At 40.6% G+C, this 25,566-nt stretch overlaps 2 protein-coding genes across 8 annotated transcripts in view; both read right to left on the reverse strand.

The window, feature by feature from the left end:
- kibra (WW and C2 domain containing protein kibra) overlaps window positions 1-1,117 on the reverse strand; it is a 34,486-nt gene extending 33,369 nt beyond the window's left edge. For both annotated transcript variants that reach the window (XR_002686929.2, XM_022852435.2), the window contains exon 1: window positions 307-1,117. Coding sequence is in view for 1 of the 2 variants with exons in the window: in XM_022852435.2 (XP_022708170.1) it covers window positions 307-428 (122 nt within the window). In the remaining variant the exon portion in view is untranslated. The remainder of the gene's footprint in view (window positions 1-306) is intronic.
- A 5,260-nt stretch (window positions 1,118-6,377) lies between these two features.
- Window positions 6,378-22,779, reverse strand: LOC111271552 (uncharacterized). 6 transcript variants are annotated; one of them, XR_015315368.1, is made up of 4 exons: window positions 22,553-22,723; window positions 22,053-22,079; window positions 18,949-20,670; window positions 16,139-18,297 (listed from the first exon to the last, which is right to left on the reverse strand). XR_015315368.1 is itself a non-coding variant. In XM_086972955.1 (3 exons), exons 2-3 carry the CDS (start codon window positions 18,149-18,151, stop codon window positions 8,456-8,458), a joined length of 192 nt encoding a protein of 63 aa, XP_086829081.1. In that variant the 5' UTR covers window positions 18,152-18,297; window positions 22,553-22,779; the 3' UTR covers window positions 6,378-8,455. The 6 variants fall into 6 exon arrangements, 1 of the variants encoding a protein (XP_086829081.1); XR_015315367.1 differs by having other exon boundaries at window positions 21,946-22,079; XM_086972955.1 differs by lacking the exons at window positions 18,949-20,670; window positions 22,053-22,079 and adding an exon at window positions 6,378-8,581 and having other exon boundaries at window positions 18,086-18,297; window positions 22,553-22,779.
- Between the last annotated feature and the right edge of the window lie 2,787 nt (window positions 22,780-25,566).

The following is a 25,566-nucleotide window of genomic DNA, read 5'->3' on the forward strand; positions in this document are numbered from 1 at the left end:
GTAAGGGGGGAGGCGAGGGCACTATATCGAGACTAAGATTATTACTATTACTATTACAATGATTCTCCATTATTTAGGTAGATATTTAGGCGTTCTAAATATCCTAGATCCTAATATTTCAGCCTGTCGGTTTTAACGTGGCCCATTTGCATGGCACTGGCGCATTTTCTCCCGACGAAGAACTCTTCCTCTAGTCGATGTTGAACTATATAACTATCTATTGAACGGCGATTGACCATGAAGGTTAACTGAACGCATTGGTTAGAACCCAACGCGTTCGCAACGCATTATCCAAAATACTCGTACCGGTCTCGCGGATCGACCCATGTGGTTTGCCGGTTGACATGGTCGATGAAATAGGTTCTGCCGTCAAGATCCCGGCCAACTTCCCAGCCATTTGGCAGGGGTAGGCTGCGCCGCTTCGGCATCGCACTTCACTGCTCACGTTTCAATACGTCTGCGGCCGCCGCGGGGCCATACGCTCCCACCGCGTCGCCGTCACTACAACAACAACAGTAACTCCAATTGTCTTAGCAGAGCCCCTACACAACACGCACAAACACGCACTAATAACTCTGAAGCAATAGCAGAAGAGGCCGATTCCTTTTAATAGTGCGTTTGCACCGACACTGACTTTGATGAACTATTTTTCCGTCTATATCGGTTGGTCGCATAGGCCAGGCCGCACACGCAGTCGCTTGTGCTGCGATAGCTTGGGAATAAGTAGCAGTACTATACGACGGCCTCTGCGATTCCGAACGCCGAAGCCAAGAGGAAAGCAGTTTCCTTCTTCACGAAATATTGATGGCTGCTATTATTATTTCGTGATTTCTTTTGCACACGCAGCCCGTTGTTCCTTTGCCTGCCGCTGCGGCTATCGCGGTTGTCCGTGGCGAGGCAGGCAATCATTACAATGCAGCTGCTGCTTCGGCAGCTGTTTTCCTTATTCTCGTACTTTGCGTTTGTTGACGAGAACTCGACCGAGTAGGCGACAAGGATTGCACAACCATCAATGAACCTTAATCCAATGAGTAGCTGCTGATGTAGAACTACTAATAACGCTGTGAAGAGACACAGTTACAACAGTCGGATGAACACTCTATGAAAGGGGACACTCTCTGCTGCCTCGACTGGCGCCGCCGCCGCCGCCGCCGCCACCGCCGTTGCGAGCGCCGCGATTTCCGTCGCGGTCGCTGTTTTGATATCCACCAAATCGTTATGAGAGCAGCTGCAAACTCTTAACTAACTCGCACTGAACTCCTCCGCCCGCTGTGTGCTCCACGACGGCTGACGGCTGGTAGAACCGACACAGCCGGCGACAAGCGGGCGAAGCAACGACTCTGCTTCTAGCTCTACTGCGGCTATACGACCAGCTCGAACAAGAACACAATCACCACTACAACCGCTGTCTAACAACAGCAGCAGCAGCAACAGTCGCCGTCACTATGCCAGCCAACTAGGCAGACGAGGGCGGCAGCAGCAGCAGCAGCAGCAGCCGCATCAGCAGCACCACCATCACCATCCACAGCCCGCTGCTACTAGTGTTGCTGCTGCTGCGATACATCCACTATCGCCAGTACAACACAGCCAGGCAGACAAAGAGACAGCTAAGCAGCAGCAGCAGCAACCAGCTCGACTCAACTGCTGCGACTGCTGGTAGCAAACGACAGCCACAGCAGAAGCAGGAGCGCCATCTTGCATTCCTTTGTCGTGACGTCACTATCAGACCAGCGCTCACTGCCGCAGCAAAAACGCACACCGCACCATACGACATGGAAGACAGCGGGCTCACATGCGAGCGAGATACCAGAGCGCGCTGAGCCGGATTCCCTGATATCCTTCTTTCTCTATTCGGAGACAGCCGTGCGACGCGAGGGCCGCTGGTGAGCAACGTGAGAGCCAGATAGCTGCTAGCTAGAAGCAGCCGTCAGCATTCGCTCTGCTTCCTTCGACTGTTTGCAGCAGCAACGACTGCATACCAAAGGGGAGGAGATTCTCAAGTAATCGTCGTCTTCATCAGCAGAACTATCCTTTCCCTTTGCTGTATTCCCTGACGACGACGGTGATAATGATGGCGACAATCACAGAAGCAGTCGCTCGCAGAGCGAATGCCACAGCATTGGCAGGCAGCTCTTACTGATTAATAGTAGCAAGCAGCACAGCCGTCGCAGGCGATCGCTTCTTAGCCTTTTGTTGTTTCCATTTTTCCTTTATTTAACACGATTAGGTTATTGTCCTGTGAACAAGATCTCGCTTATCGACAACTTGCCCCTCTGAAATTCTAACTTGGATCTGCTGGATGATTATCATTCTCCGTCACACCTAGGAATCGGCATGGCGGCCATACAGGCAGCCGCTAGCCTTGATGATACTTTTCTTTTTTTTTTTTGGTTTTCTAAATTCCCGACATTTCCTCAATCGTTCATCTTTCATTTTAGCTAGTAATATTTGCCAAAGCTGGGATTTGAACGAGTGTGCCAGCATGCTCGCTAGTTTTGGTTAGTATGGCAACACGCCTAAACAGATACGAATTATCGACCTCAACGGCGTCGTTTTCTTGTTAGCTTTTTGGATAAAATTAAAGTATCGCAGGCAATAATAATGCTGCCACTGATTGTACCGCTCAAATTCGTTGTAGAATTAGACTGGCGTTAGTCTTCAAGTTCTCCTATTGTTGCCGTTGGCGCTGCTGCTAGATGCTCTTTGGAACCGCGACCTTTTGATGACGGACTCCCATCCTAAACTTCTCAGAAGCACACGCTGATTCCGTAGAAGGGCTACAAAAATATACATGTCTGCCTAGAGCTCAACACAGCCTCTGATCTAGTCGTTCGATGATAAACTTGCCATTTGATCCTAGTCTATTGGAAGCGTAAACTGACAGCAGTCACACTGCAGTAACTGTCATCGAAATACCTTCAAGCGGACTCGTAAATACAGTGTACGAGCTCTGCGGAGAGCAGGCTTTGTGTCCAATCCGTAGAACTAGTAACATTTCTAACTAGAAGGCTGTGAGCAACAGACCTAAAGGCACTTCAGAGAAAATCGTCTGCAGACGGTTCGTCATTATCGCATGAACCAGCTTCTCTCTAACGGGGTATACGAGATGATTTTTAACTCTCAGCGGCGGCAGCAATAGACATTTGAGAGCTCCCTACTCCTCCTTCCCTCCCTCTTTAGACAAAACGGTCCTTCTTTGTTGGCGTTTGTTCGGCCTATTTGTAAGGCAACCGCAAAGACGAGGGAACGTGGAAAAGGCGATTACGAGCCGCGGCGCTAGTAGAGCCGTGGTAGCCGCCACCGCTGCCGCCGCCGCCGCCGCAGACGAACGTTTCGAAGAGATGCTGATGTTCAGTGGTTGAAGGAATGACTCTTCGTTGATTGCCATGAGTCTCGTAGAACGTCTGAAACTACTTGGTGATAAACAACAAAACCGACAATCAAATAACCCCGAAGGTACGCGCGTCGATTGCAACTATTGGGAAACTCTTTATTTGAAAGCCTTGTAAATTTCTGTGAAAACCATCCCGAAATAACGGAGACGTCGATGTATTACAAGTAAACGGAGGAAAAGCGTAAACATTTTGTATTCCAAGGTAAATAAATGTTGGTTCATATGGCGTTCAACTTCGAAATCAAGTAGTCTTGGAAAAACAAGCCTGAACTCAGGTCGGTTTTGTCGCAAAGCCTGGCTAAGATTTCTGTTCTGCCTTTTTAGGAAGGAAATAGTTTCTTTTAGCAACACACAGAGGCAATAGCTTTTAAGGTCTCAGCTCCTCAAAAAATGAATTTTTTCGGGCACTACAGGCCCTTTGAGTTATTACCATACATTTGGGAATGTGTGGCTACCATCATCGTAAAGGAGACTTGTTTTGCCCTAGAGTTCAATACGAAAGCGTTTAAAGTTGTTTTATATACTTTTACTTTGCACAATATTTAGACTTTGTTCACAGTTGACGCTCAGCTGTCCTTTCTGTGAAATGTGTTGCAACAACTGCTTTAGCGCTGCTACAAGGATCTGGCAACGAGGCAGACTTAGCACGAACAATCAAGAAGAACCGCTCAGAAAAAAAGCACTGCTATAATCGTTAGCGAATTTTTACTGAAAGATTAAAGTGTGTCTACGCTGAGATTAGAGCCTAACGAACGTGTTACTATTGCACCATGACGGGATATCTTTGCGGAGAACCAGTAACGGACCCGATAAAGTTTCTCAAGGGCCGTCTATTTATACTTAACAATGCCTGTCACATGTATATGTGAATTTAGATGAGCAACAAGTTGAACAACAACGATTTGTGTCAATACCTGCCTTGTTGGTTGGTTGGCTATAATTCACATCGACGTCTCAACTTCCGGTGTTTGTATAAAAAGTGATTATACGAGCTATGGATTTTTGATGTCAAGTCGGGCCCCTTGAAATAATTAGAAATGAAATAATCAAGTTATGAAGAGTTGCAAATAAAGATTCCAACGCTCGGCTCGCAATGGCCCGAGAACTGTTCCAATCCGACAAAAAACGCAGATGGCACGAAAGTGAGAATGAAGAGACTTTGAAACTTCATGTATTACGTACAACGTTCTGCTCATTAGGATTTCGGCGTAACTGAAAAATTTTAAGTAATATGATTAAGAAAACGCAATGCGTCCGAACATCTACGCGCTACCGTTGCTTTTCGTTCTACGTATTTCAGTAAAGAGCCATGCAGTCCGAGGGAAGAGCTCGCTCATTATCGTTTTAAAATGAAGGTCCTGGTTGATTGAATGAGCTGTTCTTGTGAAGTGAAGCAAAAGAGTCTAAGAAAGGCATACGATACTATTCAGTGATTTTGTAACATCTGAGAAAGATGTTACAGTTAAGTCAGTAAAGGTTAAATAAGACTTGGCCACTCTCGCAAGAAAGTTGTGTGGTCCGCATCGTGTGATTTGCTGTTTCCATACTAACACAGACACTCTAGCTGCTTTAGTTCGCACGAATTTATTGATTAGCATACTCATTCGAAACAACGACAGCTTGCACGGTAAATAAAAAAAAAAAAATCAAAAGTAATGCCACGCTTTTACTTGACTTTTACGGCCATCGCAATATAGTCCCTCTGCCAGTGACGAGTGTTGCTAGGTTCGAATGTATGCTAGATTATATATATATATATATATACTTAGGTTCCTGTTAAAATGCCACTCTAGTTTAACGTACTTGCATATTGATACTGCTTTCACTATTTTATTGCACTGAATTGCTAAGGAGGGCATGTCGATGCGCAGAGCCGGAGGCGTCCGTCGTTATTGTCGAAACGCCGTAGGCTTTCAGTGTACTGCTCTCCAAGATTGCATCCGTGAGTAGGAGTAGGAAATCGACGCACGAGGGAAAAGCGTTAAGCCACCAAAGAATTGGATTAGTATGTAGCCTGAGTGAAAATCAATTCTGTTAGGAATGTTTTGAAGCGATTGTTGGAATGTTGACTATTTTAACAGTTTGCTAGATATTTATATGGTTAGGTGCCACGGATGCAAGCATGCAGATGCAGCGGAAATCAAAAGGGGATATTTTCTTTCGTAGGACAGCTGAAATGGTGGGCCGATGCTGTTTCGGTTACTCGACGGGTTTAGCTTGGCGTGGCGAGCAGTCGTATGCAGCAGCGTTTATGAGAAAGAGATAGAGATGCGTAACGCAAATATATTTATAGCCTTGAACATAGAGGTTGATTGGGTGCCGGAGTAGTACTAAGCAAGGCTTTTACCGATAATAGACTTAGACAATGGCATGTAGCGCACGTAACTGGGACATTCGTTAGCGAGCTCAAATCGGCCAGCGGAAAGGTGCCGAGTTCAATGAATAACAACAACGTGAGTCATAGAAAGCGGTCGGGCCGCACCGCCACACGCTAATGGAATGCAGACTAAGCTGACTCCGTCAGAAGGCTAACTCTGTACAGCTGCAAGCCAAATATGCGATATTTATTATTCAGATAGGCTTATAGGCAAATCTTTCGATACGATACTTTATAAAAAAGAAAGCAAATGTCAATTGGCAGTTATTACTCTTAGCTCGTGTGTGCACTTCAAAGAGCTTGCTGATTTTATAAGATAGTGTCAAACACAACTACCCTGTACTGAGCGTGGTCTGCTTGGCAGATGGCGCAACTTATAGTTACGCGTAGTAAAAAAAAAAAGGTTCAGTATTTCAGGTTTGATATTGTCGCCGTCCGCAAACGCCTGGTGTTACAGTGTTCAGCGGCGACGATCACGTTCTTTCTGATCGTTTCTCGAAGGGTTCTGTTGACTAGGCGGAAGAGAAGAGCGCTATCTATACTCGAGGCAGGAAAAGGGCACGTAGCCAGGTGTGTCTCCTAATTGTCGAACACTGAATGCGTCCACCATGTATGTGTAGGCCTTAATTGGGACAGTGGCCAAGACGAAGCAAAGCAGGCCGTTCTGCCCCCTGCGAAATGTGTGAAGGCTTCTAACAAATAACCGTTCAAAAACAACTTTGATAATTTACGACCTAGTAAACTTGAATCCGCACCACAAACTAGAAGATGATTGCCGTAAACGTATAGAATCTTATACAATTATGAAAATGTTATGGCGTTTATCATGAAGCAAAACGACGTCCAGCAGCATGCCGCAAAATCATAATTACTCATTTTTGTCCAGTTGATTAAAAAGCACATATTCGTTTTACAATATTTGCTGTAATATGCTTCTAAACGACAAGAGTTTATCACGAAAATGATTTTTGAAGATATGAGTCCTTTATGAAATTCAGCGACATTGACATCCTTTTATACTACGTACGATCTGTTCGGTCCCTTTATGATTAAATCTAGCGGTCAGATAAAAATTGACACCGGGCAAATCCAATGTTATCATAAGATTTAGAACGATAAGATTCTATATTTGCAGCCGATTAATAGCTGCCCTAATTAGTATAACTTACTTGGAGGCATGACACATCAGTATCAGATCGTTGATTTCATTTTGTATCGCGGTAAATGCTCTGCTAAACGCAGAATCACTTTACCACACAGGACACTTGTCAATATGCAGGTTGTGAGTAAAGGTACCGACGGAATACCGAATTATCACCCTCACAAATGCTTGTTTGCCCGGCTCGGTCAGTTCCGGGTTCCCACCGTGAGTTCGCCCAATTAGCCCCGTTGTATAAACGTTGATGTATTTCGTAGGAACGCTCGATAAAGTTTATGACACTGAGTGATCTACTTCTGAACAATTCAGATTTTTCCTAAATAACCACCGATAAAATCTTGCTTCAAAAATTAAGATCATAACGTGATTTCGATATATCTCAACCGTATCGGCCTCATACATTGATCTAATATTGTGCGATCAATTGCTTGATTATATACACCGCAATATCTAATACTGCTTGACTAAGGATCGTGACGACTTACACACACATATAGCGTCGCTACACTCCTATGGATCTGCCCCAGGCATAGAGTGTCTATTGCCACTCGACGCACCCGGCACGACTCATTTGGCTCCACACTGGTTGTGGCGTTATGACCAAACGTTATGCCATAAGACGTTTCAATGAAACAATCAGACGGCCTACCGCTGAACTATGAACTGCGCGGTGCGCATTATATACGTTCTCTGCATACTTTTTTCTGAATTCGAAAAATAAAAAATGTGCTTTGGGGCACAATCCGGCTTTTTGAAAGTTACCGGAATCCATTGTGGGATTATCGATATTATGTCGACCCACAAATATCTACATATACGAGCTCCATTCACTCTTTCCTATAGGACCCAGCTAGACGTTATCCTTACGCGTGCCATAAATATGAGTCCTTTGCTATTTTTGTAATACGTGCTTGATAGCTTGAGCAGTAATTTATGCTGGTGAATTTTCTCTATAGCGATGGAAGTCTTTCTAGATGATGAAGTGGCATTCTGTACACGAATTGTTTCTTTCTATGATGAGTAATATCTATGCCGCGGCTACCTAAAAACTATTCTCAAAACCATGAAATGATGAATTTCCCTGTACGAATCATGGTTTGTTTGGATGCATCACATAGTAACTGAAGCATATACGCTTTATTGTCAACTCTCTTAGTTCCAATGCGCTTAACAACACTGCACGCTCGCTGCAGGTTACAGCATCAGCGATCTTCAAGGACACGGATTTTCAAAAAAGGATTTAGACTCCTATCATAACATTCAGATGCAAAAAATATAATCGACGTGCTTACCGCAGGCTAGATGTGTTATATGAAAAACATTTGAAGTAAAGCTTAAGTGCTACTCATTGTATTCGTGTATTTGTGCTCGTTATTTGGCAGATATTTAATGAAGTAAGCTGATATCTTTGTTCGATGGAGTGTCAACAAGACCGGTTATCGTAATTAGGCTATCTATCGTCACTTATTGCTTAAGGAAACGTTGGGCTACGTGTGCATGTGTCAAAGTCTGTAGGAGGGCCACGTTAAAACGCCCGTGTCGAAATTTGCCTCCAGTAGTTTCCCTGAAGCTCCTGGCACATCTCGCTGTCTTCCCTTGCCCTCAAACTAATAGTAAGATTCCGTAATGCTCGCACATTGTTCAATGACGCCTGCGAACGAATCGTTGAAACAATCGATGAAATATGGACTGAATACACTAGCGAAAAAAAAAAAGGGTGAGCAGACGACTTAGAACGACGAAAATGGTGCTTAAGAGAGAAGAGAGAGAAATTAATACAGAAGAAGGACAGTATGGTCAACTGCATATGCTGTCGTTTTTGTTGTAATTAGAGGTACGATTCTTGTAGCTAATGATGATGTTAGTGATGTTGATAGCGTTCACGGCACGTCCTTCCGGGTATCTCGCGGACCAGATGGGCTTCATCGCTTTTGCAAAGCCTACTTAAGAGGAACTGAGAATATTGGAACTTCAAGCCGCTACTGTCGTGATGCATTCTTCTCCGACCGATACAGGACCCAACCGGGCACAATATGCTTCTCTCTAGGTCTCCCCGCGAGCAATCGAGAGGCCAGTTGATCTCTGCGATAGGCCGATGGATGTGTCGAGTAAAATGCGAAACAATTTGGAGCGTCGGATTCATCTTTGTCGACTCTCATGTATCTTTTTGGTCTCACTTTCTTTGCTCACGCTAACAGGGCAGCTATGGCCGCCTTGCTTCCTACAAGTTCACATCATTCAGTAAGAAACGTTAATCTCATATTTCAAGACGGCGCCATTTAATAACGATGCGACATTTCGCGTCATTTTTTTTTTTTGTTTTGAGATGCATCTGTATTCTTAGAAATCTGAGATCGTGTACTTTGATATCATCCACCAGGCTTTTAACAGGCGAGTGAGTCATGGAAAATTAGAAAATTCGAGTAGTTTACGAATATAAGTTTCGGCAGGATACGAGGTTAAAAAGTGTAAAAAAAAAAAAAGGTAGAAAAAGTTTCATACTGAACGCCCCAATGTTTACTTAAATAGTTTACGGTTACCGCGTAAGAATATCTACTTCTTTCTTAAAATGATGTCGATAGGACCAGAAGAAGGGGTAGGACAGTGTGATTCAATCAGTACATACGTTTGAAAGGAATTAACAAACGCTGAAGACATATTGATAATTAGAAACGTACGCTCCGCTATACATCTATGTCGTGGCATTTGGTTTAAGCAAAATGCTACTTGAAAAGTCAATCATGGCTATAGGAAGAAAGGTTAGCTATTGACACAAGGCTTAATTCTAAGTCATTACTGTATTGTTTCCAAGTATTCGTTGATCCTATTTTTCAACTTTGCTCTATTCCAACGATTTCGCAGCATATGATAAGCATGTAGGTTCTATTCATACTTTTGTATGCATACACAACATGTTATTACTCCACGTAACACTATTCTAGACTAAATAAGACAGAAATAACTCGTTGCTAGCCCTTCTTGTTTTTCGCGCATTCTCTAAATATATAGATAAACAAAAAAAAAAAAAAGAAAAATAGAAAATATTTTAAAATCCGGCAAAAATTCCTTCGATAAGAGCTTATCTGTATGTCTTATCTTGTCGATTCCTGTTGAGCTAAATAGCGCAGAATGAGGAGCTGATCTTTTGTCTCAAATTGCCTTACCTTATAGAATATATATTGAAACGGATGCAAAAATATATATACTATAATAACGATAAGTGCATCTCTCGTTAATCGTAAATCTTTATTCATTATATTTTGGCTGGCTCGGTCGACTGGTACCAAGCACCATAATAATAGTTTTTAATCAAAACTAATAGCTAATGTTCCTAATAGGGTGACCGGTTTTTGAAACGGAGTGAAATTCTAGTAGATAAATGTTTTGCGCATAACCTCAGCCAAAACACCATACGATATAAAAACTTACCTTTTTTGAGCAACTCTATGGATGTTGTAACGTCTGGTAAAACGAACATAAACTGCAGGACACTTTTATCTCTATTTTATTTCGCAACTTCTAGTCGTATACTAACTTTCATTTGTACGATGCAAACGCAGGAACTTCTCTGTCTTGTGTGTCAGAAAGAGAATACTATTAACACCAGGTGTATTATGATTGTTCTAGTTTGAGCAATAACAGTTTTGTTATGCACTAATAACAAACTTGTAGCACAGTACGTAGATGAAGCTTCGTGTCGAAGAAGCTATTACGTTGCAACAAAGGACACTTGATAATGAGATGAAGGAATGGACCTCTCTGCCTTTTGGAGAATATGCGGCAGGCTGGAGGGGCGTAAATTCTTCGACGGTGGCTAGCCGACCATGTGGTTGAAAGGGATTGCACATCTGGCAAGGTATCAGTAGTAGCCCCAAAGGCGAGTCGTGCGACAGTACCTACGTATCTCTGTCTTAATGTCACACGTACTGGAAATTGTGTTTGGAGCAGGCTATTGGTACGTTTTTAAACAACAACGCTTCCTTCCGGACAACAATTTTCTCCTATATACGGTGTTCACTCTGCCGGTAGCCTGACAGAGTGTCAGTTGTATAGCGCTTCTTTGGCGTCTTGCTCTTGGAACGCCACCTTAACGCCGCAATTAACATTAGCTATTGATGAATATAAATTGTGAAGACATTTATTGGCAAGTCACTCACGGTAAATTTATTCGATGAAATAATCGATGAGTCGGAGCATGTGAATCAATAACCGAAACCGGACTGAACAAGCAAATAAAAAAAAATAATGCCTATAATGCCTATATAAAATAAAATAATGCCTATCTGAAATGGGTGTCAACTGAATGTTTTAGTGTAACACGCGTATACTTTTTTACTCCTTTGGTGCTCATACTCAAAAGATTTCATAAAACTGATCCTGGTGACAAAAAGTGAATACAATAGATGCTGTCGCAATAGTTGGGAATATGCTACAGGAAAATCAAATCGTTGTGGCCAAACGAGGTAGGTTTAGTTGGTAATTACTTATATAATTATACTTTTTTTTTTTTGCTATAAACCATTTACTCTGAGCCGCACCGGAAGTAATACGAACAGTAAGAAAAAACATGCTCAAAACCGAACTAGTTCAACCCAAAGACCTTTTTGGCTCATAGGCTTTACCATGAACTAAAACCGCATAGTTTACGCAAGTAGAATAATGGTTTCTAAGTTCTCCTTGTTTACTGCTCCCCGATGAAGATGATTTCGTTGTCTTTTAAGTTGGATGCAATATGGATTGTGCTCCTACAGTTGTACCTTATAAGCGTCGTCTGCTCCGATTAATTAGCTAGTTTCACCTTTCTTTGAAAATAATGTGCGCACTTTTTTATAACTGCTCAAGTCACACTTTCTTTGCAAATGTGCTATTTAAGAAATTGGTGACTTCAACTTATACATTATGTTTAACACAAGCCCGTAGCCAGCGAAATGGTTTTTATCAGACAACGATCTTATAATAGTTCGTGATTTTATGAACGCTGCGCTTGTTAAGTCATGCGAGATGTCCCAGGGCTTTTGCTTACCTGCTCATTTATTAGGTCAGCCGTTTTGTGTCGCGGAATTCACTTTCTATTGCCTTTCGTCGTATTCACCGACGAAACAATCGTGAACGATTGTAGCGTGGTGCATTCTAACAAGAATGAGGATATGGGCCGGTCGAGACTCTTCGTGTCGTCATCTTGTTTCATCAAATTCATTCTATTAAACTAAGTACTTATCATCAACAACATAATATTATTATTAGCGTTATTAGTATTATTCTAACATATGTAATTATATGGTATAGTATATTTTATCTATGGAAATTTTCATGGAGGCTAGCGGAGGTTGTAACCTATAGCTTTGCATTTTTCATTGCACACGTCCGTCTCCTTCAATTTTCGAAGCATATAGTAACTCTTTTAGCCGAGATGATTCAGAAATAAGGTGAAGAAATTATAGTGTTATATAGGCAAAAATACAAAGGCAATATTAAATAGGTGCTGATTGTAGAGGACAAACTTTGAGATACGCGTTCTTATAGGCGCGCCAGAAACAACAGTGTCATTTGATAGAAGGCAATAGTTATCTTGAGAGATTAAAAACTACCTACAAACTCGTACTGTTTGACTTCATATGTATTTGCCTGTCCGTTAATTCATCGATAATAAATTAATGAAACTGAAAAACACATCCCTAGTGGTAGATATAGGCTTGTCCTCGGAAGGCGATAATCGCTCTTACAAACCAAATTTAAAGCTGCATACTGTTCAAAAGAAGAGGAAAGTTTTAGACAGGAAGCTTGCGGATATCCACGTTAGGACTAAACTATTTTACGCAGGCAGAAAGAAAAGCTACCATTTTTAATTGGTTAGCTTATTTATTTATATTGTTCTAATCATTGAAGGAAACGAACCAAGGGCATATGGAACAGCCAATAACGTTTTTTATAAGCCAAGCCATGTGTTCCGAGGAGAAACAAATGCGGTCGGAATCACCTGAGCCATCGGACAGGATAAACCCCACCTCGCTGGCCCTAAAAAGATGGATGACCTCGGGCAGTATGAAGATCTTTAACTCAGTAATATTTTTCATTAAACCTATTCAGTTGATCTAAATACGCTACCGATTATAAAAACGCGTTTTGTGTAAAGATTGACTTTAAATTTGCTTAATAGGAAAATCCTTTGATTGAAATCGTCGGATGGTGATGAAAAATGTTTATAGTAACGGAGATTGTTCAAGTTTCTTATCAAACCAGCATGTCATAACAGTTTGCTTGAAATAGCGGTATGTAGCAAGTTTAGTTCTTTTACGTTTTGTTTTTCGCGTACCCTTAGTGCCTCACTTAATGCCTACATATGAAGATCATGTGAATGAAATTATATATGAGACCATTTGAACTATGTAACTTCAAGTTGTGAAACACGTTCACTGAAGTAAAATATTACATGCAGTTCCGGAATTATTATATTACATGCAGAAATGTATATGTTAAATATTAAGAAATTAAAAAAGTTTTCCAGTTTGATTAAATTAACTCTAAATAGCGTACATCCATGGCATTAAATAATTCGGTCGATGCGTACACGGGATTCCATAACACTGCTTTAGTTTAATGTACTTAATGAGAATTTCGTAGTAATAAGATTTAAAAACTGATTATGATAATAATAACGTATTACACACCCAAGAAATTAGAAGAGATAAAAACGTCAGAACTAACAGCTGCACGTATACGTGCTGCGTGAAGTTTGTATGAGACGCATCTCTGCGAAAAATCTGAGTAAATATGTTTGCGAAGCCTCTTATGATGATTGCTGCTATCAAGTGGTGATAACATAATAGTAAAATAATGAAGGTAGCTGCCAGCCGAAATATCAAATGTTGAAAACCAAACGCAGATTTTTTAATCACAATTGTTTTCTGGATCGTCTATGTTCCGATGTTCTCAGCTAACCCACCGGCTGATAAAAATCAGTTGTTGCAATAAGTAGATATCGTTTGACAATTGATGGGGTAAACGAGTGTAAGTTTCCATCGGGTTTTTCATGTTAATTGTTATTTAAATCACTTGTAGAGGCTGTGTCATCCCGAATTGCTCAGCACTAGTTCTCCTATTCACCTTTGACGTAACGTAAGCGTGGAAAACGATCAAAGACACTGAACGCGTCTATACATCTCAGCATGTACTTTGACTTGGACAAATGAAATGAACTTCCGTTGTTAAAATAAGTTAGGACATTTCTTTTTGCCTTTTAAAGGGTTAGTCTGGATACCATGAGGGAAATTAGTATACGTGCAAAGAGTCTCCCGTTTATAGTTCCGTCAAGACATCGTTAATCAGTAATTTTTCATTGAAAATAAGTAAGTCTGTCTTAGTTGATGTTACTAACACGTAGAAGAATCATAATTTGCCGAATTCCTTCGAAAAATCAGTTTACTTAATCTAGAAAAGACCGAAATTAAGATCTATTTTTTGTGTAAGTTTAAAGTAAATTAAAATGTCAATCATTTGAAAGAAAATGCTCCACATGCTACTGTCATAAAACACTAGCTGGCATCTTCGTACACACTGCACCAACAACTTCTAAAATCGGAATACTTCTGATAGCGGAAACTGGAGATTTGCTAGTAGTCACGTAGTTCACTGATCCGGTATAGCTAAAACGAAAAAACTTTGACGATGGGTTGCGTACGGTCAGGTAAGTAAACTGATCGAAATGGATTAGACGGGTACCAAAGGATGCATCTCTTAAGTGTTCTAAATTGAGCAACTAAATTCTAAACGCAGAAAAAAGCCAACAGGTCTGCCTTCAAAGTAAAGTTGAGCAACTAAACGATGAAAATCAAACTTCTAGCGAAATCATTTTCCAAGATTCAAGACACAAAGCAAAAATCACGCATTAAATATTCCGCAGCAGATCATAACGAAAAGGGGATTTTAGGATACATGAGTCAGAAAGTTGTTTTTTGCGAGGATTATTTCCAAGATGTTTCTGCATCTCTGATAACGATAGAGCCCACTGTAAAATGGCAATAGCATACATTCAATGAATTTATGGTCTGTACCACCCTGTCCAGAGCATTACTGAACTGACCAAAAATTTTACGCAACATCCAAAATATTTTGCTCTGTTAGCGCCGAGGACGGAATTCGTAGCCGCTGCTACAGCAGGCATTCCTTTTTTACGTGACAGAATCTGACATTGATACTAGTACGTGTCATCTTCATTTAATGGTCGAAGATAATTTCGAATCGCTGAACATGGTCATGCTAATCTGAAAAAAAAACCCGCTTTTAAGATTCTGTCGTGAAGCTTGTACATGCTCAACATATTAATTCCACGCCAGCCCATAGCGCAAAATCACTATCTTGTTACACTTACTTACTTCAAGCCATTCATTTGTTGTATAATAACTGTTACACTGTTGCCGTTCTGATGTACAACGATCAGTAGCGAACATAAATATTGATAACAGCAGCGAGAAAAGAATCGAACAGCAGTTGTGACTTGTGGGTAAAAGGATTCAGCAAAGATGGGTAACCGATTACCCAAACAAAAGCAAATAAATGCCTGTTCACAACAAAGAAATTCGGTTCTGTTTTTTTCAACGCGTTGGCGATGAATACGTGTATTCGCATGGGATCCATGGCGCGGTGCAACTGCCAGTGTCTAATATGCTCTATGTAGAGCTAGGTGTACGTACGTCCACCCGTAAACGCGGCATTTCTAATATAACGATATGATCCAATGTTGGCCAATAGATCGTTGGTTACGGCACACAATCCAGGTAAAACTTTGTTCATCCATTTCGTGAGCTCCTAACCGGATACCGAACTCACGAATAGAATCTATTCGTTTTCATTATCCGTTCTCTTCCATGTTAGTGAGAAGATTTCCTAGCTCATCTCCGGTACATCCTGGAGGCACCAGGCCATAACCTGATGCTAACCGTACACGATATATGTACGTCTAATTTAAGTAAATATAAGCTGGATTATAAAAGATGGAGTAATGGTAGGTTGACAATACTGACGCAAAAAAATGTTCGCTTTCTAATCCCAAGTAACTTTATGATTGGGACGTCCTTAGGTTGCGATCCTTCGTTCGGGATTAATACTGACCATGGCCGATTTGCGCTCATGTAACCCGTGTATCCCAAGAACCTTAGCCGTGTTTTGAAGATGGTTTAAAGATCGTGTCAATAGCAAAAAGCCGCGAAACTAATTTTCGATGTCCGCAACATGGTATTTTATTTTGGGCATTATAATGATTAAGTAAATAACCGTTAATTCTATATGAACCTTGACTTCGCGCTTTATCCAAAGAAAAGGTGAGTTTAAGCTTAAAATATGGAGTTTCTTCTATAGCAGTCATCTAAGTAAACTGTTGGCTTGCTTGTTAAGCTTTTATACTAAATCTTTTGCTGATGTTATTATTATTATTACTATACAAACCGGATAAGACTATGTCAATTCGTCTAGAAATGGCATTACAGAACGCGATAGCCCACGCATAGTTTGTTTCGCTCGTAACAGCTTTCATTAAAATGAGAAATTCTTGCGTCACTCTTAACGTTACTGTAGACTGAACAGGTAATAATGCCTTAATAATAATGAAAAACGTACCGAACAGATTTTTATAGACAATCTATTCCTGTGCTACATTTATTACATGTGAGCACATTTGCAAAATAGTTTCAACAACTTTAATGCTTCTATTTTTAGCGGAGCTTCTGATTGCGAATGTATCTACATAAAAACGCATAACTAAACCTCTACTTTCCGCCTACGTTCGACGATATTCTCCCTTTTCTTCTCAACGAACGCAGATATATTAAATCAATTTTGCGAATGGTGAAATATATTCGATACACAATGGTCGAATATATTTCACCATTAAGCTCAACGTCTTACCCAAATCTTTAAGTCATATAATATTCAGTCGAACGTCACAGAAGGCTACTTGGAAGCATTCGAAAGTAAGATGCAATCTAAAAGACTGAAGATCAACATGCGAAATTTATCGCGCTCAATTATAACGAATTTTGCCGTCTGGGACCAGCCCTCAAGGTTACAGCGACTAGTCCACGCTGTCCACGGGAGTTACCGCGAACTACCAGTTGCGCTATCGCCAATTACTAGAGATAGGGACGTGGAAGTGATGCTATTTTCTGTATCATAGGTCGTAGAGACGTATCCAAATATGTTTTCAGCCCAAAAATAACATCTCTATACAACCTTTTTGTTCAATACGAATACTTTTGGCCTTACCCTGGATATCATATATGGACGCGTAAGGAAAGGCAAATGAATAGTAGACGTCGAATAGGGTACTTTGTTGATAGGCGATCCTTCAAATTTTTGCTGCGATATTTTAATAGCTAACTATTGTATTGGGGAGCTAGACGAGACGATCCGAATAAGATTCAGTTTTAGAAACGAAATAGCCTAGAGCGTAATGCATTGGGATTTATGTTAATCAAAGACTAAGTTCAGAACGCAGGGCGACAAATGCGTATATTTTCTACACTTTTAGCCATTCTAGACCCAATTTCTTAGTTAATAACCGCGCTGAACGTCTCTAGCCTGCCTTTCCCGTTCTATACTGTAACCCAAAAATCCGGTTATTAGAGAAGTTCTTTGACGCCCAACAACACATATATGTTCAAAATCGACAACGAGCAGTAAACTATACAATGTTTATCTACAACTAACTAATCAATTATTCAGCTTTCTAACTATTTTTACTTCTCAATTTTGTTTTAGTTCATTTCCTGCTCTCGTTAGACAAAATCAGTCCTGCTATTGAAATGGATAGTGAAATTTGCTTACTTTCACCACGATTGCAATTGCTGTTTTTGCATTCTAGGTGTGCGTATATAACACGTCTTTCTAAGTACCGTTCGATGTAATCCAATTTTGTTTGACGACCTACATAGGGGTTACGTTTAAGGAATCGATGGTCTGATTGCTGGACTTTATGCGATTATAGACTATCCATTGTTATACCTTCAAACGTGTCCTTTCAGTTAATAGATACACAACGCAAGGTCAGTTTTGTTTGATTTAAAATTATCGTTAATGCAGAAAGATTATGAGCGCACCGGGACTGACTCACGCATTTCGAAAATGAGCAAATTGCTAAATGATGTGATGCATTAAATTGTACCTTGCGGTAACCGAGATTTTCGGGTTCAGAATCGTTGGTCCACGAAGTTGCTTTTGTTCCGGACATCTGTGTAAATCCATATCAGATAGGGCTTTTCGATCGACGTACGGCCGTGTACATGTTGTCCTAGCATTAGCAGACAAATATATTAATCGGAGTTTACCGATCTACGACGAAGTGAGCGTGGCCGGCAGATTGGATTTCATTCGAATCTGAAATCTCACATAGACATGGGCAAATTATGAAATATTCATTAATCTTGTCGAATATTTTCAACGGCTTCTAAGAAAGGCCAACATTTGAAATTGAACATATACGTGCGAGCAAAGATTGCAGCTGAGAAACGTCGGAACCGCACCGTGAAGGCGTATATATATATATATATATATATATATATATATACGTTTCTTTCACCATTTCTATGTATTTGCCACATTGTCTTGACTGTAATCCAACATAGCTTAAGAAGCTGATGAGCACTAGATTTTGATTACCTAAAAGATTAGTCGCAGTCATCTTCTGGTCTTATTCACACACATCTCTGGCCTCAAAATTAGTCTGATTATTATATAAGTTATAAGTTACGGTTCAGCCACCTAACACGACAGATCTCTGCACCTACTGTCACTTATGGCAAATTTCGGTACAATCGTTTCGGTTTATAGATATTATATTTGAGTAGGTTATGCTCGTTACATGAGCAGGTAAGCGAGACAAGAAAACTTAGACCACAGAAAGCTTACTTTTCGATCTAATTCTGTTGGTTGCGGATTGGTTATTTTGCTGCGCGCGCCAACAATATTATCGTAATGTCGCTTTGTTCAAACGTCACCCAGTCCAGTCTGATGTATTGTATTTATTACCGTCTGTCCAAGTCGTCGTCTGCTGCTGCTACCGCCGTCGCCTCTGGCGCATGGAACAGATGCAGCGCGCCAGTGGGGCTGAATGGCTCGATCTGGCAGGGGTTCTTTGTATGTCCACTGGATGAAGAATATCTTCTTTTCAAGAAGGCTTATCATCGTCTCGATCGTTGCCGATCGTCGACTGCCAGTCATTATATGAGAAGTCGCATGTTGGAGGGCCGTGAACGGCGAGGAATTCGCGGAATTCTCAAACCGTTCGAACTTCTGCTGCTGGCGCTTCCTTTGCCGTCGTCGCTGCTGCCACTGGCGGTGCTGGTGCTGCCGCCGCTCGAGGCGATTTTCGTTAAGCGAGTTGTCTTCTCAACATCATCGTTGCGGGCGCTGCTGTCGCTGTGTCTCTGATGGTCTTTCGACTGTTCGTCCCTTCTGGCTTCCCCTCCCGCCGTGTTGTTCTTGGCGTTTTTGATGTTTCTGCATCGACTTCTGATGCTTTCGACGATTATGATTGTAATGATGAGGATGATAATGATGATGATCATGATCTTTTCTTATTTCGTAGCCTTCGTCATTATTTTGTCCCTCCTTTTCTCTTCGTCATGGTATTTCATGACGCTTCTAGCAAGTAGCGACGCTACCAGCGACACCACCGTGTTCGCTGTTGGCTTCGTCGTGGACTGGTCAGGTCTGGTCCGGCCAGCGTGATCTCCCCATAGTCCCGCTTAGTCATTCCTGCTTCAAACGCCTTCTAGCGCCCTCCCCTTTACTCGTTCCACTCATCTCCTTGTTCGTTTCCCGTCGCCCGACCCCTTGTTTTTCCTTCTTTCCTACTGTGGATATCCTTCTTCTTTCTGTTCAAGTTTTCTGTTCAGCAGTCCGTCCTTCGATGCTGCTCATGCTGTAGGAGCTAGCAAAGAATGTTGATCAGTACCTTCGCAATGCCTCAGCGTTTTCTGAGGCCTGACTGACTGACTGACTGACTGCCTGCATGCCTTCCATTCTTTTCGCGGCTTCGATCTATCGATAAGTGTATCGGTACACCTCTTTGCCTGGCCCCGCTGGCTTGGGCCGCTGTTACGATCTTCGATGCATACGCTGCCTCTACTATGTAGAAGTATCCCGAAGTCTGTTCATGACATCCCTGTCCCAGTTGAATGATGGCGATAACAGCTCACGGAAACAAGCTGCACCATTGAAAGTGGATGACCATTCAGAAATGGTGGATCGTGAGGGAATTTCTGCATGGCAACACCAAGTAACATCCGTACAGCAAACAAATAGACCCGTGCGCGCATTTGAAAAACGCAGAGGCAAATCGACAAATAAACTAAATGAAGTATCCGCACTGACTAGCATTTTGTTAGAGGGACGTCACGTAATCGTATCCAGAAACCGCCTCGCGACCGACGACAGATTAGAATCTGTTTGGATCGATTTACAGTGTAGTCCCTATGAGATCTAGTCGCCAAGCACGTCTGTGATAATTATATTCAAAGCTATTTTCGAAACTACCAACATAAACATTATTTTGATGTCATCAATCGTTGACCATCTTACAACGCAAAGAATGTTTATTTCCAACCTTCTGCTACAAAATCCGTCAAAAACCGTTCAAGTAAGCCTTTACTGACTGTTCTTCTTTAATATGCTATCGTAAGGGCAAATTTGTGAAGGACGCTCTCTTAATGAATGAGGTTCACGGAACATTACTTCGTCATTCATTGCCTGGTCGGTTGTTTGGGAATAGAGAAATAGACACAGGACACATTCAACGATTAGTTAAAAGCCGCAAAGACCGGCCGGCCAATTTCGATCGATAAGCAATTATATTACAAGTTGAAAAAGTCAAATGGTACAGAGGTCTGTCTATCAAAGCAAACAAATAGTCATCACAAAATCGGCACTGACAAATTTAATCACATAGCACATGCAGATAACTAATTAACTTCGCCTATTAATTCACAATAGAATTCAACGGCGTGCCGATGAACGCGTCTACGCGCTGTGTTTACGAAAATTCCTTATTTACACAAATGTTTCTTTTTGCGCAAAGGACAGCATTGAAAAAACTCAATCCAACGTCGAGTCAGTAATGAACAGAATAGGTATATCGAGTTCGCGTGCCTAGATTAGAGCTATCGGTAAAGTTTTCCGCGACTCTCTTATTAGAACGATGAACAAACATTGGCAAACCTCTCGTATTACTCAGGTCACCAATATTCCGCTTCACAATTTAGTCAATGTACCTTCTAATTCTAAGACGTATTCTAGGAGGTGACCAAGTGATGGCATTACAATCATTTGCCCCACCTTAAAAACTAGCAATTTTTAAAAAATTTTCCACTTATAGGCTCATATAATTCTGTTAACAACCATATCGACGCTACTTGGTGTGTGTGTGTGTGTGTGTGTGTGCGTGCGTGGTACATCTTGCATCAAAAAAGAAAGATATATGTATACATACATGTTTTTCTTTTCCATATTATTAGAAACAGCAGCTACATGGATTCAGTTTATTTCCTATTCAATGACATTTCTAACGGCTAAGAAATCATTTACGTCGCAAGCAAATGCTAGAAAACTTTTAGAGGTGACTTGTTAATAGCTCGATTCGCAAGAACTCATAGGTCAAATCGGGTAGCTTGAGATTTTTGATGTTAACAGACACAGCGTTTCACTGGGTTAACAGTTGTTTGTAGCCCAGAGTTGAAGTTACATCAGACGTTCAATGCGGTGTGTGCCCAATCGCTGGAAAAGGGCAATAATTTGATTTGACGGCAACGTATTATAGCGAACTTTTGCTGATCGATAGTCGCTTCTTTTGCACCATATTTAGTCGTCAAGTGTTGTAATCCATATTGATTAAGGTTAAAAAGCTATTCTTAGACATTCTGCAAAATGTCTATTCTGCAAGATGTTCGAAAATAACAATAACAACTAACAGATTAGTTAAGAAAATCATCATATAATAATATGATCAACATTATCTAAGGGTTTCACATGTTACTGCAAAATCCGATCGGGACGCCTGTTAATCCGGGTTCATGAATCGCATTTCCTAATCCAGTACACAATCTTACGGCGAGCAGAGACTTCCGGATAATAACCTGTGGATGATGCGCTGTCGTTTCACACTGCGGTAATTGAGACAAAATTAAGTGTACTGAGTGACGAATATACAGATGACTTATGGCTAGACAGGTGCAGCTGTGCTCCCATTACACAATTATAAAAACAGAGGTAAGTGGGGTCGCTGTGGCCAATTTTCGATTGTTAAAGTCCATGAGTCCATCGTTGTTACGATGTTTATGAATGGTCACTGACAACTCGTCTAGCTGAGCCAAAATATAGTCATATATCGTTCTTGTGGTTGATGATGACAATCTCGATAATGCGATTTTTCTTGCGCCCAGCAAAGACGCCTGGCACGTGAAATAACGTGCCGACTATGATAAAACACAATAGTCAAATGATGAAATCAAACCAAACGGAATATCTATATGATCCCTTTAAATGGTGGATAGATATGGATTTGTTGGCAAGAAGAAGAAATGAGTTATCTCACTATCTTTGGTGGCCGACTGCAATTTGTTCGCTGTCCCCTCACCTCAACATTTTGACGATACTGGTAATAGCATAGATGATGACGACGACGACGGTGATGAGACCCAGAGTAGTGGTACTCCGCTGTTTTTCCCTTCAGTTTCTCAGTGTTCTTCAAAAGAATGGTCATCGTCATCAGGAGCAGCAGCGACGGTCGTGAACGTCGTAGTGTCATCAGGGGTTAGCTGCTACCGACGGCGCGTATTGCGTCACCGCTAAATCCATCGTCGGTGTAAACAAACAGACGATTCGACGGATGCTGCACACAGGCACATTTTTACCTCTTATTGCCACCTTCGCAAGGCTATATTTTGTCGGTCGATTGATTAAACTGAACATCATATTTATCCTGTGAGGCATCGCACAGTTCTCCTATCGCCAGTATCGGTCGTTGCCATGCTTCTCTCATTATTATCAGTTTCATTAATGAGATGAATATTGATGCTTGCCCTTGGAACCTTTCCGCTGGTTGGTATGTAAAGTCTTCAAAAATTTCCTTTGGCTCTTCGAAAGCTATTCCTAATCATTAACGATCTTTGTCAACAATTCTGATATGCTTTCGAATGAAGTAACATCCGATGAGCCACGTTTTTCGTTCAGTGCTTGTAGTTGAAGTAGGCGAATTTAATGAAATGAAGAAAGCGGTAAAGGACCCGATCACGTCCTGCCTGTTAAATTATTTGTGTTACTTTTAATTATGTGCTTTCTATAGGACGTATAATTACATTTATTATCTTTTGTATGATCCGTAAGTAGATGAAGCATTTTCTACGGGGAAACATTGGATTCGCTTTGAGCAGCCCTTCGCCGTAGAGTTCTTGGAAGAACCTGCATTATTCTAAACAGATTGTTCTAATCTAATGCTGGTGCATAACTTACGCATCTTTGATGTCGAGTTGGAAAAAAGAAAGATATGGATTAAGGGCCTTAAAAAGCTGTGTTTAACGCTGCTCAAGTAAAAATCCTGTTTATTAGTACGCTGTCTTTTACGATAAAATAAATGGATTGTTGGACAAAGATTGTTTATTGAAAAAAAAGATTAAAAATTATAAAAATCTGTATATTTTCATGATCACGGTATCATTGATTTTTAAAAATTCGTTAATTATAAAGATTTAATATAATAATAATAATAATAACAAATTCTAAATTTAGATTAAAAGAAATTCGAAGAGTTATCTTTGCGTATCTTGGATTATTTTACAATTTCTCGTGCAACTAGGCAGTCATTATAGGAAAACTTCATAAGTCGTATGTAGAAAAATAGCTAAAAAAATGTTAGATGATTGTACTTTTTCTATCACACAACATTATGCAGCTCTTATAAATACCTTGAAAAGGTAAAATTTACTTCGAGCAACACTGATTCATTTACTAAAATGATAGTTTCGTAATTACTTCGTATTCATTTATATAGATATTCAGAACTAAACATTACAGCGTAGTGTATATATTATACGGGAATACTACCTAATATAAGCATCTAATAGAAATAGATCTATAGATCATTAGATTGATTCACTCTGTAGAGACCAAAGGTGTATCGGAAAAATAATAATTTCTTCCAGCTAATTTAAACGACCTACTTCTTTTACCCAACACAGGCGTATACAGTGAATTTGGATGAGTATAGACAGTTCTAAAAAAGTGAGCTGATCACAGACTTAGCCTACTCTAGGATGTAATATATCGTAGGACCACTGATAACTCTAGCGTAGCGTTGACCGTGCATCAAACATTTACCAAACCTAAGAGTCAGAGATTTTTGAGTAGTGGCCATGTGGATCCTTATGGTAGTTCGTTTGTGGGATACCAAGATAACAAAAGTTCGGAAGTACACACAAAAAATTAAATTTTCGATCTTTTTAATCCAAACAACATACATACAGTAACAATTCGGACTGCTTTAATTCGGATAATTTTAAGCAATCTACGTTGACTAAAATGTAATTTAAGAGTGAAAATAAGTACGTATAAAGGGAAATATAGCATTGTTTAGTATGTTATCAAACCACACGGTCCTTATTAATTTTATCTACTTGCAAATATAAGTAAGTTGCGAATAACTGTGACGTCAAAAATGTAATTGATGCACAGTAATTATACAAGTATATTCTAGTACCAAACTAGACCTCCAAAAACACATTTGAAGCAGGACAAAACTGAAAACTACAATTTTTTATTTTGTCTGTAGTGCTTCGACATATTGTACGAATGAACACATGTCAAAAACGTAGATAAAATACACAGAATCATACACGATTACAGAACCGCCATCCCTTTGTATTTATTTACGTTGTCATGGAGTACTCGTTGAATTTCAAACCTATATAGATCCACAATGCTACTGAAAGTATTACCTTCAAACTTAGCTTGAATACTTCCTTATTGCAAAAAACAATGAATTGTTTGTACTACGCTTGTAATTGTCATTTATTTAGATTAGAACCTTCTCCTGATAATTCCTATATATATATATATATATATATATATATATATATATATATAAGAAAAAAAGCCCTTACCTACTACCTGTCTTAGTTAGAAGCACTAATTGGCGTGTACGATTGTCGACCGAACCATTAACGCCAGTAAATCTACATAGCTGACTCGCCTCTCCACATCCACGTAACAGAGAAAATATTTGCGCAACCAAGCATGCTAAGGAAGCATTACGTAAGAAATGTATTACCATAAATCTGTGAAAAAAAAAGGTAAAAAGGTAAGGTTAGTGATAGTATTACGACCTAATAAAATTTTCAGAATCCCTCCGTAAGGGTGCGGAGGTATGTCCATCAAACTGGATTCCTCAAGGAGGACAAGGTTGCCCGCTGTTTTGTCTTAATCGTGCCACTGGAGAAAAGCTCAATCTCTTTGTTCGTTACACGGTCAAGGGCGCTTTGTCGTACAGCTGCCGTCAGTGTGAGATACGTTATATGCGGCGTTGTTGTGTCGGCCATCGCTTTTCGTGCTATTTGAAATCCACGGGGGTTATTTTGGTGTAATACAACGTTGCAA

This window comes from Varroa jacobsoni, unplaced genomic scaffold (genome assembly GCF_002532875.2).
Source record: "Varroa jacobsoni isolate VJ856 unplaced genomic scaffold, vjacob_1.0 contig00753, whole genome shotgun sequence".
In the NCBI taxonomy this organism is placed as follows: domain Eukaryota; kingdom Metazoa; phylum Arthropoda; class Arachnida; order Mesostigmata; family Varroidae; genus Varroa; species Varroa jacobsoni.